Source organism: Anopheles moucheti, chromosome 2 (genome assembly GCF_943734755.1).
Source record: "Anopheles moucheti chromosome 2, idAnoMoucSN_F20_07, whole genome shotgun sequence".
Lineage (NCBI taxonomy): Eukaryota > Metazoa > Arthropoda > Insecta > Diptera > Culicidae > Anopheles > Anopheles moucheti.
This window is the reverse complement of record NC_069140.1, coordinates 25,856,067-25,872,733: the sequence shown is the minus strand read 5'-3', so window position 1 is coordinate 25,872,733 and position 16,667 is coordinate 25,856,067. Positions and strand designations below refer to the sequence as shown.

At 48.1% G+C, this 16,667-nt stretch overlaps 1 protein-coding gene across 1 annotated transcript in view; it reads right to left on the bottom strand.

Moving 5' to 3' along the window:
* The window catches only part of LOC128299732 (autophagy-related protein 2 homolog A), a 29,634-nt gene that overhangs the window by 8,387 nt on the left and 4,580 nt on the right, over positions 1-16,667 (bottom strand). The window contains exons 2-8 of the mRNA XM_053035777.1: positions 7,694-8,078; positions 6,934-7,036; positions 4,293-6,866; positions 3,995-4,215; positions 520-3,915; positions 287-441; positions 62-208 (exon numbers count right to left, since the gene is read on the bottom strand). Of these exons, the coding sequence (XP_052891737.1) occupies positions 62-208; positions 287-441; positions 520-3,915; positions 3,995-4,215; positions 4,293-6,866; positions 6,934-7,036; positions 7,694-8,078 (6,981 nt within the window). The remainder of the gene's footprint in view (positions 1-61; positions 209-286; positions 442-519; positions 3,916-3,994; positions 4,216-4,292; positions 6,867-6,933; positions 7,037-7,693; positions 8,079-16,667) is intronic.

Genomic DNA, 16,667 nt, shown 5'->3' with positions numbered 1-16,667 from the left:
AGATGATGCCAGAAATAGATTATTATGCTGTCCGATCCCATGCGCTACGAGCTGTACTTACCTCTCGTACTATCTGTATGGCGTTCGACATGCCCTCGCGTATATCTTGCGGTGGATGTAGACGCTTTCGCTTTCCCTTGCGATTGCCCCTACCGCGACGGATCGATGGTCCGGGCGAAATCATATCGTAGGCCGTTTCGGCCGTAATCTGCAGAATGATTTAAGGTTGATTAAAGATACGTCCTTGCCCTGGAACGAGGAGTTTGCAAAAGCATCGTTACATTACCTGCAGAAGGTGTATGATACGGGTGGTTATTTCCAGTGCTGCCAGTGCCGTACGGGCCGTAAAGCTTTGTGCTCCGCGTTGCAATCCTCGAACGATTCGGCCATCCTTTTGATACTGCTCGATGGGTAACCAGAACAGATCCCAAATGCCTTGCACTAAAGGATGGAACAAGAAAAAAACGTACTTTAATAGAACTCAAAAACAAGGACCACACAAAACCACCGTCTACTTACAAAGCTGCACCAGCGAGTACATTGGTCCAAAACCACCGATAATCTTCGGCAGCTGATGTTTCTTAATATCCTGCAACCACTCTTGCAGCAGGAAGTTCAACAACCTATCCACACCGAGCAACCCGTGACGGTAGGAGATTTTCTTGAGGCGAATTTCCGAACACTGCAACTGTCCCAGGCCCATGAGCAAACCGGCTAGCGAACCGTGCGATAGCTCCATCCGCTTGCCGTGATAATCGATCCGAATCGGTACGTCCGGACTGAAGATCACATTGCGGAAGTAAATCGGTGCCGAATCACCCGCCTCACTGTAAGCCGCACCTTCCTGGGTGTCCTTCAACTTCTCTTCCTCCTCTATCAGCAGCATCAAATTTTCGGACACCATCTTTTTTGCCTGCAGTTCCTGCACCGCATCCGGTATGGATTCTACCGTCATTACCGGTGGCTGATGGGCCGGTGTCGCTGTCTGAGAGGCACGACCACCGGTTGGTCCCGCGGTCGGCAAATTTGCTTCGTTAATATCGCCCCCACCACCGAGCTGGTTGAAGTAGTTTATCAGAAACAGCAGCGAATCTTGATCGATGTTGAGCCGTATCGGTAGTACGGAAACACGCAGACAACATTCCTGGGCCGACAATGCCGTATTGGGACGCATATGTAGCGCCTTGATAACGACCATGTGATTCGTGCTCTGTTTGCTCGTTGGGCGGCTGGGCAGTTTCGGGTGGTATAGAAATTTCTTTATATTCGACACGGCCAACCCGTCAACGATCTCCAGCTCGTTGATCAACAGCACCTGCCGGGATGCTTCCTTAGTATTGGCTGGGTAAGTTTCGTGCGAAAACTGTACCTTGCTGATGTGAATTTCCATCGTCACATCGTGCTTACGATCCGGACCGCCTCGCGTTTTCCACGTTAACTTTGCCAATGCTGCGCTGGTGGGCCCACCGAAGCTCACCGAAGGCGAACCCTTCGAATAGCTTACACCCGATTTATACGCTTCCGACATCGGCAATGCGGTAGGAAGATGGACGGTACCCGCCGTGCTGGGTACGGTTGTTTGTTTTTCTGCTTTGCTCACCGTCCCACCCGCCATCGGTAGCTTCATCTTACGACGTCGGTCCTCTTTCGTGAGAAAATCACGACCACCGTAAATGTGCCACGTTACGGTCATCTCACAGATTGTGTACCGCTCCACTGCGCTGGGGAAATCTTCCGGAGCTTTTAACAGATCGGGCTTTCCGTTCGGTATGCTGAAATGATTGTCCACAATGCGAATGGGATCTTCCGAAACTGGCACCTCCTGGTTGTGTGAATCATCCCGATGGGGACGTTCCTCGTCAGCGATGATACAGAAATCATCGTCGGTATCCGAGCTGATTTTACGCTGAACGAAATGAGACCCACCGCCAGTAACGTTAGATTCCACCCGCTGCTGATTCAGTTTGTTTACGTCGCCAAGTTCTTTCGTCACCTGTGGCAGCGCCTCAACACCCGTATCATCGTCATCATCATCTCCTATGCCGTAATTGATCGGATGCTGCCCAAGAACCGATCGCTCAAAGTTCATCAGCTCACGCATATTCACGCTCGCGTTATCATCGTCCACATCAGCTCCGGTGAGATTAGTGGTTGCGTGATGGTGGTGCTGTTCGTGCTGTCTCAAATAATGATCATCATCATGGTAGGATGACGGAATGCTCGAACCATCATCGATGCTTAGCGAATCATCATCCGAACCGAAGCGCCGCTTATTGCTATTGCTGTCCGACACAATCGTACCGCTACGTGGATCCTTTTCGTCCTTCGTTCGTCGCTGCCGCTCGTCGGGGAAGAAAAACATTTCCACCCCAGCACCTCCCTCAAGCAACGCGTCATCTCCCGTTCCGTCACCGCTTGCGGTGCTTTCAATGTACAGGCTTTCTTCCATTGCATCGGCCATAAGGGTGTTAACGTGCTGTTGCTGCTTCGGCGTCACAACCGGTCCACTGGCGCTAGATGGTGGACGTACCGGTAACAGCTCACCCTCCGATTCACCGCCCATCGGCAATCCTTGCATGTTGCCAACATCTTTCTGCTCTAAAGCACCACTTCCACTGATCGTAGAGTCCGATCCGCCCACTAACGAGATTCCACTGCCACTCGCAGAAATGTCACCCGCACCAGCATCATTTTCTGGCAACAGAAGATCACCTTCTGCTGCCAGATACCCGATCAGCTGTGCCAATGCGCGGGCAGAATCGGCACACGTCCGCACGTGAACATCGTTGATGGCAGTGCGCAAATCAAACTTGGGGAATTTCACCGTCACCCGTTCATTAAGCATCAGGGAAATCTCGAACAATCCTACCTCCAGCACGCATACCAGTTCGTTCGACGGTAGCACGGTTATCTTGCTGCTGTTGTGTGCCACTTGATGCCCGCTACTGCTGGACGAATCCTTTCCACCGGTGGACGAGATAGTGATTTGTTGCGGCGCGAGGCTGAGCGTTACATCTTCGGCAATAAAGTTCAGCGTAAGACCACTGCTGGCCGTCGTGATGTTGCTGCTAATCATGAACGAACCAATCGTTATGACCGCACGGTAAGGGAAGTACAGTGGTCGATAATCGATTGCACAATCCCACAAATGTAGATGCATTTCCGTAACGACACCGAGCGGTACGTATCCCTGCACGGGATAATCCACCACATCTAACATGTCGAGCAGCTGCGTAAGCCACGCATGCTGCTGCAATGTGGAATGGTGCCGCAACGTTGTCAACTGAATGCCGGCCGCTAGCCGGATACGTTTGATCGCCAGATCGGGCACAGATTTAATCTGGATTGCAAGCGAAAGCATCTCTCGATTCGCACAACCACGCTGTTCGTGTAGGGTTAAGCTTTTCGGTGTCGGATACAGCGTACTCTGCAGATACGATGGTAACACACTGTTGATCAAACGCAGCGGCGGATTGTTACTGGGTGTCGGAATCAACCCACAATGGTAGAATTCGGCAGACTTTGCCTGTATGCACAGGTAACCCAGATTCGTATTGCCGTGGAAACCGCTCACGGAGAATATGTACGCCGAATTCAGTCGAATCACAAACTCTCCAAACTGCCCCGGAATGACATGCTTTTGCGCGTCCCGGACGGGTGCGAACATCGTTAGCACACCTTGGCCGATATTCAGCCGGAATGCTATACTGTTTGCATCTCGATCAACGCCAATGGCAGCCAGTGTCTGCTTGCCACCGTGCGATGAGCTTCGATGTGAATGTGAAGACGATTTACGTCCGGCTCCGCTAGCCCCACCAGTATCGAGGTTGCCGCTGCGTGTACGATCGTACACCGAGTAGAAAATACCATCGGAGTCAGACTCGGATTCGGAATTTGTTGCAGACGAGCTGGAATCTAAAAGTAGGAAGGAAAGAAAATAAAACCATATCATACACATTCACATTCATTCGATGGGTTGCCCTCCACTACTTACCCAGTTGGATACCACTTTGGCACATTGTGTAGGGCATGTATATGGAGTCCATCATGCCCATACCAGCCAGACTAATTTCTGGCTCGCGGAAAGAAACTCGGGCTGTATGTTGTGCATTAAGTTGCGCTTCAGCCGCAGCCGTCGCCGATGGAGCACTAGGTTCCCAGAGCAGCAGATCCGTACTGATGCGATTATAGATAACCTCATACAAATGTTTCGATCTAGGTTGTGAACGAAATCCATACATTGTAGCACATTAATAAACGCTTCATATACCTAACCAGTAAACGATACTCACTTTAGCTGCAAGCTAACAACAGGAAGATCCACACGAATCTGCAACTTTGCCCGTTTCATCGCACACGCACAGAACGTATTCATTTCGTCCGTGTCACCGGGTAGTGTGAGTGTCTCCGGTGTGTCCGAAATACCTGACGCGGATGACTTCGAGTGCGGTGTATCACTTTCCCTGCACACACGTTTTGCGCTGAACGGTGTGTCCTCCTTACATCGTCCTGTAGTGACACCGAAACTTTCGCCAGACGTTGGATCACTGTCACTCTCTTCGTAATTGCGATGTCCAGCATTTGCTTTCGGTGCGTATGATTTAGTAGCACCAGTGGTACACTTTGAACCCTTGTCAGTGCCACATTGAGCGGGTTCTTCCAGTGCTTTTTGTAACGAACATTCGCTCGGGATCTCGATTATTATACGCGGATATTCAACCGCTGGAACCTGCCCGGGAGCAGCATTCTCTTGCATCACAGTTTTGCCTATATTTACACCTCCAACACCACCCGAACCGTTTGATGGTCCTTTCGGTTCCGCCTCGTAGTAGAACAGTTTGATTTCGTTCGCCGAAATGTCATACACCGGGTGCGGACTTAACGCAATCCCTGTGCGCACCTGTTCCAGCTTCAGTAGTAGAAAATCGGGCCGAATGTTACGCCGCCACCATGGTACTCGCTGGGGATCGTGAATCGGCCGTAGGTCGGGTATAGGAAAACGCAATCGGAAGTCTACCGCTAGCGATTCTAGCTGCAGGTCAGTTTTGGCTTCCAGCTTAGAGCGACCAGAAGTGGGACTGCTTACTGATGGTACAGCGGTCGAGGCGCTACCCGTATTATGATAGTAGGATGTGAAAGGCGCTTGGTAGAGCAACGAACTTAATCGATCCAGAATAGTAATGTCAAACTCTGTCAGGAACGGTGCCATCATGACGTGTATTTTCGTACGAGGAGGTGAAAACCGTTTGCCACTTGAGCCCCGTAAAGCATTGCAGCTTTGCTCGAAGGTTATGCTAATTTCTGGTCGCTTGGGCAACGAACTGCCGGAACTGTTGGGCCGCTGTTCTCGATAAAATTCCACCAGCGGAACGGATACCTCCAGCAGTACCTCTCGTAGGTCGGCTCGGGCGATGGATATCGAAAACCGTAGCAATGATCCACACCTGTTCCGTTGCTCATCACCTTCGAGAATAAGCGGAGCAAGAAGTAACCGCAGATGGCTACAGTCACACCCACTGTCCAGGATAAGCCCGGCATTATTAATGTCATTAGCACCGAGCCCAAGCCCCAAGTTACCGATGGAACGGAAGAATCGATCCGCCTTCGTTTGCAGCTGCTGAACGCTTGCTTCGGAAAGCGGTGATTCCAACGCACCTAGCTGGCTACTTTCCAGAAGAATGTCCTCATGCAGCAGTACCAATGCGACGGCCGCTACGCGAACGTTGAACTTTGAAATGTCTGCATTCGCGTCCGGATCGATCATGCGTCTACGGCTAGCGGCCGATGTTGCCGTCGTTCTCGACGCAGTACTGTTCGACGTGAACGAGCTGGTCATGGAGCTGGTGGATGATATGATTGATTCGGAGTAGTCTTCACCGCCATCGTCGCCCCGGTACGCGTCCCGTTGCAAAAATTCAGCCTGCTCCTCTATCATCGTCTGCATCGGATCGGCCAGTGACCAGCCCTGATTGATGCCGATTCCACCGCTCATACGTGTCATGTTTTGTTGGAATTCCATTTCGGAAGTCAATGTTGCTTCATGCCGCCTGCCGGCACTAGTTTTCATCTCCCGACCCGTTGGCCGTGGCGGTGGTTCTTCATTTCCGCCCAGAAAACTATCACAAACCAACACTAGCGAATGCAGCTGGCGCGGTGTCAGGAATAGCTGGATCGAACCAACGGACAGCTCCAGCTCCACGTTTGGACCGGGCAGATTGTCTGCCTGCTTCATCTTTAGTCGGATCTCCTGCTTTGACGTGATCTTCCCAACAATGATCTCTCCAGACCGATACATTCGCATGCCTGACTCCCCCAGTTCGTCTTCGCTTTCTGGATCCTCCTCTTCGCTAGGATCCGTTTCACGATCCGTACCGCTACTGTTGCTACGCCTATAAAACTCCGTCCCTCGGCTGTTTGGGCCACTATTATCACATGCGCTTGTGTTGCTATAGCTAAAGTATCCGTCCCCATCGATGCCACCGGCACCACCGCTAGCGAATAAGGTCGGCGGTGAACCACCACCTTCCGACATGTGTGAGATCGTGCTGCGGAACTGTTCACTGTCTATCATACTTTCACCGTACGATGGTACCACTGTCGATTCCGCATCCGCCGTACGCTGTTGTTGGTGATGGCGGCGCGTACGCGGATTGTCTATCCGAAACTCTTCCGTGTAGAATGTGATGCCTTCGATCGTAATGTGATGCGTGGCGTGTGTCGCAATTAGGAACGATTTTTGCTGCTGTTGGTGCCTGCCACCACCAGTGACGGTGTGATCTGACACATCCGATCCGGACGACGATGAGGTGGACGTTTTCGGGCTACGATCTGGCGGATCATTACCAGCTTCATTCTGGTAATCGATACTGAAAAAAAGGTACGCATAATGGAATTAGATCAATTGTTCGGCAATGATTTTCTTCGACTGCTTACCTTTTGATTTTCACTATCACAGCAACTCCTCGGTCTCCTTCTGGTGACAAATATTCTATTCTAATTTCGCTGTCATAAAGTTTAGCCTTAATCCTATTTAGCACTGTAAGGGAGGAATAAAAGGAAACAAAATTAATATAGCATTTACAATAAACTATTATTAACTAACCGAAAGAAAACTACGCATGAAAGCATAAGTATACGCTCAGATATTAATTTACAATCAATTAACATAAAAGCCGAAGAAAGGCTAAGCTGCGTTTTGCTCCATTTTTTATGTGCGCGTGTGCTGTTTAGTTACCGCCGTTACGGACACGGCTGAGATAACATACATACAAATAGCGTCACAATATGTTCAAGCCGTATCGCGGCCAATGCCCAAGAACTTTCAACGCAGCGTGGCGGGTGCGCGCACTCACACTTCTCGGTTTTAAGGAAACCGAGAAAAAATACACGAAAACACAAAAAGGTAAGCAACGCGGCCAATCTAATCATCAGCGACTTTGCCCGTTGTTGCGCACCGTAAATTAGGTCAAACCGATGCCTGTTTACCGTCTGAACGCAACGTGGCCGTTGTGTACTTCCGGGACACGAGGTTTAGACATCACGTTTGCTGTATGGCATATCTTAAAATTCGTTCCTCAATCTGTCATGGTCAGCTTAACATTCTACCCCAACTGTATGCGCGTTACCTTGACCCTAAAGAATTTAATTTCTAATTTCGAAAACACGCCCTAATTCCCATGCAAACGCTACTCACCGTTGTCAATGATTTGTGCGAAGTTTTCCAACCCGTCCATGGCACTCGCGGGCAATTGTTGGCCAGTGACGGTCGCACTGCCACCCCGTCCGTGGCCACCGTGTGTGGAGTGACCGTCCGCTATGCTGCCACCGGTGCTTTCCCGTTCCAGATATTCCTGTGCCAGCTGCATGGAGCTGGACATTGACGACCACATGGATTCCAGCATCGAGGTGCCATCGGTTGGTCGTGCCTTCGGTCGCAAGCTTATCGTTAGATTCGACACCTCGATAGAGCTGTCCTTGGCGAGCAGGGAATCGTACGGTACGTTCACCGTCACCGAGCCAATGTGGCCTCCCGTTACCTCGACGCCCCATCCTTGTCCTTCGCACAGTTCATTTAGGGCCTGTAAAGAATAGAAACGAACGATAAGCGACTTGTGGCGTGCGATGACGAATAGGGTGGGATTGGATATGAAATGTAAACTTATATAGATAGATTCAATACCGTGACAAAACAAAAAACAAACAACAACTACGCTCAAGGATACACACGTCTTTGGGTCAATCACCGCATACATAATAGCTCAAGTTCATCTTGAAGCTGAACTTGGAACAGCAGAAAACAAACACATTTCACATGTGGAGATGTTTCCACACTAAGCATATGATAAAAATATTCAAAATGGAACCAAATTTGTTCCGTGTTCCATCCCCGTACTGGCTCAGGGTCAACGCAGAGAGTCAAAATCTTAACCGGACGGTGTTTCCTCCGAAGCTGAAAGACTTCTCTCTCTCTACAACGAAATGAAACTGCTGAACCCTCCTGCAGCGAGTCGTTTCTGATAAGTTTTTTTCTTCGTTCTTGTTCTAATCTTCTGTGCTTAAGCGTAAAACGTTGCGTGGTAATCCTGAAGACGACGACACACATCGATTATGAGCACTTCCCCATCACGTGAAGGCAGAGGCAGAGCGATTCCACTTCCACTTTGCCACCACACTTACAACAAAACCGTGGGCAGACGACGCGCAGAGATTGAACCGCTGGGCGGGTTTGTTTGAATGGCGCGTTTTACACCCTTCGCGTCGTTATTGCGCGCCACGTGGTTGGTGCGTGCTAATGCCGCAAACGATCGAAGCGACAGACGACGGATGGATTCGCTCGCTTCGCTGCTTCACAAAACGTGCTAGCTGCAAACACAGATGGCGAAACATCCACACAAAGCCTGTCTGCGGTGTTGTGTACTGGTGATGCTGGATGGTGTATGAGGTTAGTGGGTTTACTAGTAGTTTTCAGTGGCGCAAAAGCATCGGAAATGTCTTTTTCCCTTCGATTGTTGAGAGTATGTCGATCTTGTCAAACTTTAAATACCTGAACTATGCACGCCATTTTTACTAAACATAATCATTACCGTACATGCAGGAAGAGCATAGGGTTTGACCTGTCAAAGCTGGAGCTAGTAATTGTCATTCTTGTCTAACAACGTTGGGATTTGGTCTCAAGGAAGTGTTTCAATATTTTTAACAACTTAACTCAGTTTGACGATACACTGTTCTGAGATGTAATATTTGTCCTTTTGTCTGCCATTTAATAGATGAAGTTTTATAGCAATATGTTTGCAGACTAAACACAATTCAACAAGACAGATTACGCTGGTAAACGTTTGTACAATGTCCAGACACCCTAGACGAAGCAATCTCCCTCCTCCCGATTAGAAGCAAGAGTGTGCGTGTGCCCACGATTACAATGTATCGCGGTGCGACGTTCAACTGAGCAAACGAAACGAACGTACACCCTTACGGAACGGGTCATTCTCCCACTTGACGCTTAGAAGAAGAAGAATGCTCCAGCGTCGTTAACGATGTGCGGAACATCCCCGCATCGGAATCATTGAAGCTGTTGCGCGCTTTGCAGCGAAGCGCAAACGGAAACAAACAACAGCATGTGCTTACTGTATCACCCCCAAATTGGATCACGTTTAGTTTTGCCACTGCCCGAATAGTACTTCAAACAAACAATGTTACTAATCGTGAGCGTTGGAGTTTTGTCGATGGTTTGTGGTCGATCGACTGAAGACGCATCATCACTCACGCCCTCGATCATTTGTGGATCGCGATGTTGCGGTGTAAAGCTATGCCGCACACAAAAATAGCAAGCAAAGCACAGAAGCACAATCAAGCCTTTAATCAAACCAAATGCAGGGGAAAACTGACCCCACACCCTAGATTTGCTACCCAAACCAAACAATAAAATGCATCCATCCCGCCGCTAAGTACACACGTGCCAGAACAAAGCGAACCGGGAAGGGATCGAGATGGGCTGCGGTGGGTGGTGGCAATGGTCAGTGGAAACCCGTGGCATATTAATCATCAACCATTTACGTACACCATCTTCCATGTGTTTGCATAATTTCAATGTCTTCCGCTGCACAGTTCGTCCAGCCAATCCGACCGTCCCCCTGAGCCACTGTGTTTTGGCATTATGAATTTAAATTCTGGCCACCCCGTTTGGACTTTGGAGATTTTGATACCCTCACTGTGCTGTGTGTGTGCTGTGTGTGTGCTAAACATTCCTCATAAATGGACGAGTTAGCTCACAGCGCAAGTATCGGTGTAAGTTTTATTAGCTGCCACACAGCAACGGGGTTAAGGCGGATCGTTGCGTCTTTGGCATAATAATGAGCAGGTCGTCGCGTCCGATGCCAGGCACAAAATCGCGGAACAGCGAGCTATAACGAATCGATTCGAGAATCCAAACTCTTTTGGCACTTTGCATCAGCCTTATTCCGGATCGCGGGAATGTGCTTCGGTGCTGAAATGACAATAGAGCGACAATATTATGGGTAAGGAAAATTATTTTATACTTACCAAACTCGTTGGCAAATCAAACTCTCAACTCCACCCGAATGACTTGCATTGGACAAAATGTCAATGCCTTGCAGCAGCTCATTTTGTTTTGGAAAAGCGGCTGCTTTCTCTATGCGCCGTATTTCCCCCCAATGCCATACCGATTGGGCAAGGTCAGGTTGTGCGGAATGTGCGCGATGTGCCAATTCTTTCTTCTTTTTTTGCAAAACAAACACAAACACACAGAAAAACTCCACCGAAAACGGTTGGAACGTTCTTTACGTTGGTAATGGGAAGAGACGTGATGTATGCCGATGATGATGGCAACTGGTGAAAGAAGCTAAGTTCAAGTTTGGAGCTAAGAAAACAAATCGCTAGTAAACAACACGCTGCCGCTAGACGGTCTAGACAACACGGTTGTTGTGTTGTACGCGGTTTGGGAGTTTTGTTGGGTCATGTTAGGAAAATGCAATTGCGTGCGCACACGACACACACAATTGCTTCCCGTTTTTTTCGCTTTTTTTTGTATTCTCTTCAAGGTCAGTGTTGACACGCAAATTGTGTGTGTGTTGGGTACTGTTTTTGCGGTGACCCATCAGGTCCATCTCAATCGCACGCCTGTTTGTCAATTCCCGGTTTTGAAAGGGTCACCATCACCCAAATTCTCATTGCGGTAGCAATAGCAATTATTACATCCATCGTAGTCGTAGAGGAAGTGTACAAACCTGCCCCCTATAAATCAACTGCGTAAGCAACGTTCACCAACGGGGGGGCTGTTTTTTTGTGTTGTGTTTAACAAATAATCCACCTTTTTCGCAACCCGATGACGATCCGTCCGCATATTGGCGCCGCACGGAACACACCGACCTGGCTGTGGCGAGCGAAATTTGCGTCGCAATCGTCGACGAACGACGAACTTCCACCGACGAATCCGCACGCCGCTCGGCTGTGTGTTTGCAGAGCTCTTTTACAAGGTTTTCGTTCCATTTTTGGATTGCCTGCAAAGAACCGGACCCAGGTCCGGTTACTATCCACACGCACACGGAACACACACCACCACGATACTACACCATTGCTCTACTGCTGCTAGATGGTGGCAAAAACCAAAGGGGCTGCAACCAGGTTCAAGGAGTTCGGAACAAGACGCCAAATTGCGGGGACATTACCCGCAACGTGGTGTGCCCCTCTCAATGCCCCCCTTCCCCCTCGGCATCCCGAAACAGTAACGGCCGCTTCTCGCGCAATCAGCTGTTAATGAAGCGCACGCGCTTACGTACGTGTGCTTTAGCGTACATGTGTTTGTGGTTGTTGCGCGTGAAGAACGATACGCGTACGATCGCGATCGCGCACTCGGCCAACCTTCAACTTGGTGGTGTGGTGGTGTGTGTCGCTGAGTTTGCATGTTCGGACAGCATCAGGAAACCCCTTTTTGAGCGGCACACTCCAAACATGGCATTAATAAGGCCCAGTCGCCCAGACCAGACTTTTTCTTTGCGTATGATCTTGAACTTGGACCGAGAAGCTGGATGGCAGGGCCGATGGATGTGGTACGGGGAAGGGGATGACAATATATATATTTTCTTTAACTTTGACTTCCCATAAAAACCGTACTCCTCTTCGGTTGCATCTTTAACCATCATTTATACTCAACGCGCGGTCTACTCTTAACGCACGCACGGCCATGGACAAATTGGTGGCTACCGCTACTACCCTCGCTGGTTTTCCTGGTTGCAGTTACCTCGTGCGCGATCGCAACGGTACAAACGGTTGCAATTTATGTTGACCTTTACATCGGCTATCGAAAGCTAACGGTCGGAAGTAGACAACAGAGCGCGGTGGTACCGAGATACTACAGCATGTACTTAGACAAACACGTTTTGTCCCTCACAGACACCGATAATTTACCGTCGAACCATAGGGTGGTGAGTGGCGCTGTTCTGGTGCCATTCTGCTGCCTCTGTGTGATCATCACACTAATCGATTATTGCACTTACAGTGCACTGGTCGATGATATATCTCCCCACTGTGGCGGTGTGGCCTGGGAGCTACACAGGAGAGTACTTCCACAGCCATCGACGATACACAATGCAACAGGCGTCAACAAAAAGCCGGGAGACTCTGGAAGTGAAAGCTCCAATAAAAGGAAGTGTGTGATTAGTTTTCTTTGTTCAAGATTTCTCTCTCCCAAGGCTTTGTGAGGCTCAGACCGTGCATGCATTTCCTCTCTAGTGCAGTTTCACATCCAACTCCCCCTCGCCACCTAAAAGAAGCATTAGGGTGCTTGGTTGGCCATTATCTGGAGTAATCGTAGTCATCGCAGCTCACAAGTAGTGTGTGCTGGCGTCAAGTGAATGCCAGCGCTGTTGGCACCATTCAGTCTGCATTTGGGTGGCAAAAATGCTCCTGAGATGGGCGAAGATTACAATCGGTTGAAGTTGTGCAGGAACACGCCGGGCCAGTGGGGATACGTAGAATCGATAGCAATCCTTTTTGTAATAGTACTATGTACTACTTGTACTACTATTGCACGTGAAGAAGATACGCGCGTTATTAATAAGCCAACATAAAATTACAAACTTGTAGAAGTTTAAGAAAATAAAATAATAATAAAAAGATGCATATACGTGTAAACGCGTATTGAGCGACGACCACAATTTTGACAGCTGTCATTTAAAAAAGAACAGAATAAAAAAGACAGTGAACGAGTAAGATCGTCAAATCAAAGTGTCCTCGTATTTAATTGATTTTAAAAACTCTTTTGTTTTTAGCACAAAATGCTCGTTGCGGTATGAAACTTTGGGTCGTATTATCGTTGTCACGAGTCGCTCTCAAGAAAGGGTCATTCTGGCCATGGGAGGGAATTAAGTGAGGAGAGTACATTCGCACGAACGTCATCGGGAGGAAGCAGGTTTTTTATATGGTTAATAGAATTTGAAAATTAAAATGGGCTAGGCAGTAAGCACTTCATACAAACTGGCTGGTGAAGATAATTTAGGCATAGAACATTAGCTAATATTTAATTGCGTATACAGTTAGATTCTTTTCCAATCAAGGCCATTTAAAAAAAACCAAGCACCTGCTGACCTGCTGCTATTTAAAGACCATTTGCAGTATATTTTTCATTGGAAATTCTTCGGGAAAACTGAGTACCCGTGAGGAATGCCTTAAAACAGCAAATCGAATGAATTTCTGTAGCTGTATTGTTGCAAACTTTCGGTTTTTGTAAGTAAAATCATTTACAACCTCGTTTACGGTGAGAGACGTTCAAAATTTACTACTAGTAATGCGATACTCTTTGATTTCTTGCGCATTAAATAAAAGAACACGTGATTTTGCCTGTCGTTGATGTCGCTGTGTGTCCACTCAGATTTATTTCCGTCTGTCACTGAACTGTCAAATTTTAGCTTGACTGACAGTTATGTTACGTTTACGTTTATATGCTATGTTTGGTTGCTGGAGTTTAACCGCTACACTAGTCTTTTACTGATCCGCAACAGGAATAGGGCTCCTCGAAATGCAACCCTTTTTATCCTCAGTGACGGTGGCGCCCTCTTCCGTCATTCGCTCTGAACTCTGATTGTTAGTGACACGCGCACACACCAAATGTGTCAAAGCAGTGAGGAGCCAAAGAAAGAAAGTAAACAATATCCCATCGTACACGGTAGCGCATTAGGTGTCCAAAAGGGTTTATACAAACTCCTTACAACATTCTCTCTTAGAGCACCCTGGATGAAGAATTAGTGGTGGAGATGCGCAGGGAACCAAGGAAAGCCGTAACCGTTGACAGATAACGAGTAAGCTCCAGCCAGAGTGTCCGAGGGTTTGTAGTTCGCTTTCGTCCACCCTTCGCTCGCGTGGCACACTGTTGACTATTGCCGCCACTGCCAATCCATCGTTCGCGCGCCCGTGCCCGAAGTAGGGTAGTAGGGTAGGGCTGGCAGTCAACCCGTATCACTTCCAGACGATTGGCTTACGAGGCTTTGTTGGTAAACAGTGCTGACCCGGCACTGGTCGAGTGTGTGGCAAAGTGGTTACATTATACGGCGCTATTGAGCGGTGTTGGCAGCGGTCCATCCAGCAGGACCTTGGGTACACTTTTAAGGAGTGGTGTTAAGTATGCCCAGTATGTACAACAAAAACAGAGATCGGCACCGATTGGAGGAGCAAACATTCGAAATAAGTTAAGCGAATTCTTCGACCGAACATCGGCACGGTTTCGTCGGACGGACGAAGCAAACGGAGCGGGATGAAGGCACGCGAGATGAATTTGATTTAGCGCCGCCCGTCATTAAACTGGTAATGAATTTGACCCCCTTCCCGGTAGTGAACGCTCAAAAACGGTATCAACGGGGTGATACTGTGGCCCAAGGATTCCATGAAGCAGTTTATTGCACGGGTTTTATAGATGCTGATTCGCCAAAGTGTTTTGATTGATTTGATTGTAACTTTGGATGAGCAAACTAATGTAATGTATTTTTGTTTAACGTTACTACATGCACCAGAATGAAATCCGTAATGAAATTAAACAACTTCGCTCTTTTAAAGCCGAGTTCCGGGCTCGGTACGGCTGGGTTGCGAAATTAAAATGCATCCTTCTGCAATGGTGCAACAACACAATGGCCAGAAGACTCATTTATTAATGGTTTGCGAGTTTCTTGGGTTATTATTTATTTTTTTTTTCGTTGTAATCATCCACATCCACACCAATTCCTTTGTTCGTGTTATGTACAACCGTACGGAAAGCACAGGAAAACGGTTTGCTTAACGAACAAAAAAAAGAGACTAAAATACGCAAGAGAGCATGCACTCTGACAGCGATGCGCTTCATCTAATGCCATGGATGCTCTTTTCCGGCATTGGCATTCCGGTGGCCACAGTGTAAAGTGAGGAAGCAGTTGAGCGGGTGCGAGAAAAACAACAAAGACCTTACCAGAAAGGGCGAAGGAAGATGGTAACTTTGAAGTTTTTGTGGCGCTTGCGAGCCATGCCGCGAAGGAAGCTCCCCAAAGGAATATTTATAATTGATCCCACTATATTGCCCCCTAATATCCATCCATCCATCCATTTTCAGATGCCATTCGTATCACGTCATGCAGGGCTATATGGTGCCACCTACTGCGTAAAATGGTCTTTTAGAACACTTCCCCGAACAAAGACTCCTTGAGACGAAAGACGCCCGTTTGGGTGCAAATGTGATAAAAAAAAAGATATTCGATGCATGACGGCACTGACGGAATGGACGGGAAAAGGTACAAACGAAAGCAGTCGCGCAACGCGTGCGTTGTGCGGAACCGATGAGCATTTGTGTGGCGCATCCGCCGCCAGACACGATCGCCAGACGACGGCAACGACCGAGATGGCATAGACAGACCGGGGCGCGACTTCTTGATAGGTCGAAAGCACGGCGATGATTATCAATCGAACGGAACCGGACGAAGGGGGGTGGGGCGGAGTCGAAACAAGGATGTAAAAGCAAACGTTTGCTAAAATCCACCATCAACCAAACCCAAACCCAAACAACAACAACAAAAACCACCCCCGAATGAAGGAATCTCTAAACTCTGGGAGGGATGAATGGGACGCTATAGGACGACGGTCGCGTTGGACAAAGAAAATGAAAGGAGCGCTAAATCGAAACGGGAGCAACACACGAGAAGGGATAGTAGTCCAGACGTTCGGTGGTATTTAGGGAAGACCGACCGGGAAACACCTGAACTCGCATGACCTTTTGCCAACTTGACGAATGGCGCGAATTTGTTACCAGTGGTTGGATAGGAACTACACGATTTGGGATTCACGGATTCCACGTTTAGGATGGATTTAATATTCATTTCAGCTCAAGTGAAAGCAATATAACATAATATGCGATAAACTTTCCATTTAAAACGAGAAACGAGACACTCAGAGTCTCGGAGAAAGGTTTTTTTTTGGACTTCTAAAAAGGAAAATCTATCACATACTTTGGATAGCGATAAATCAAGACTACGAACGCATAAAAAATTGGCATTTTTACAGCTCTTTGTTTGGAGCCCTTCAGCAAAAAGAAAAGACAATAAAGTTTGCCGTACCCAATGGAAATTCGTCACACCAAACGCGTGTGAGTCTTTGCGCGATTTTTGTTCCTGGAGATGTCTTAAACTTCAAGAAAA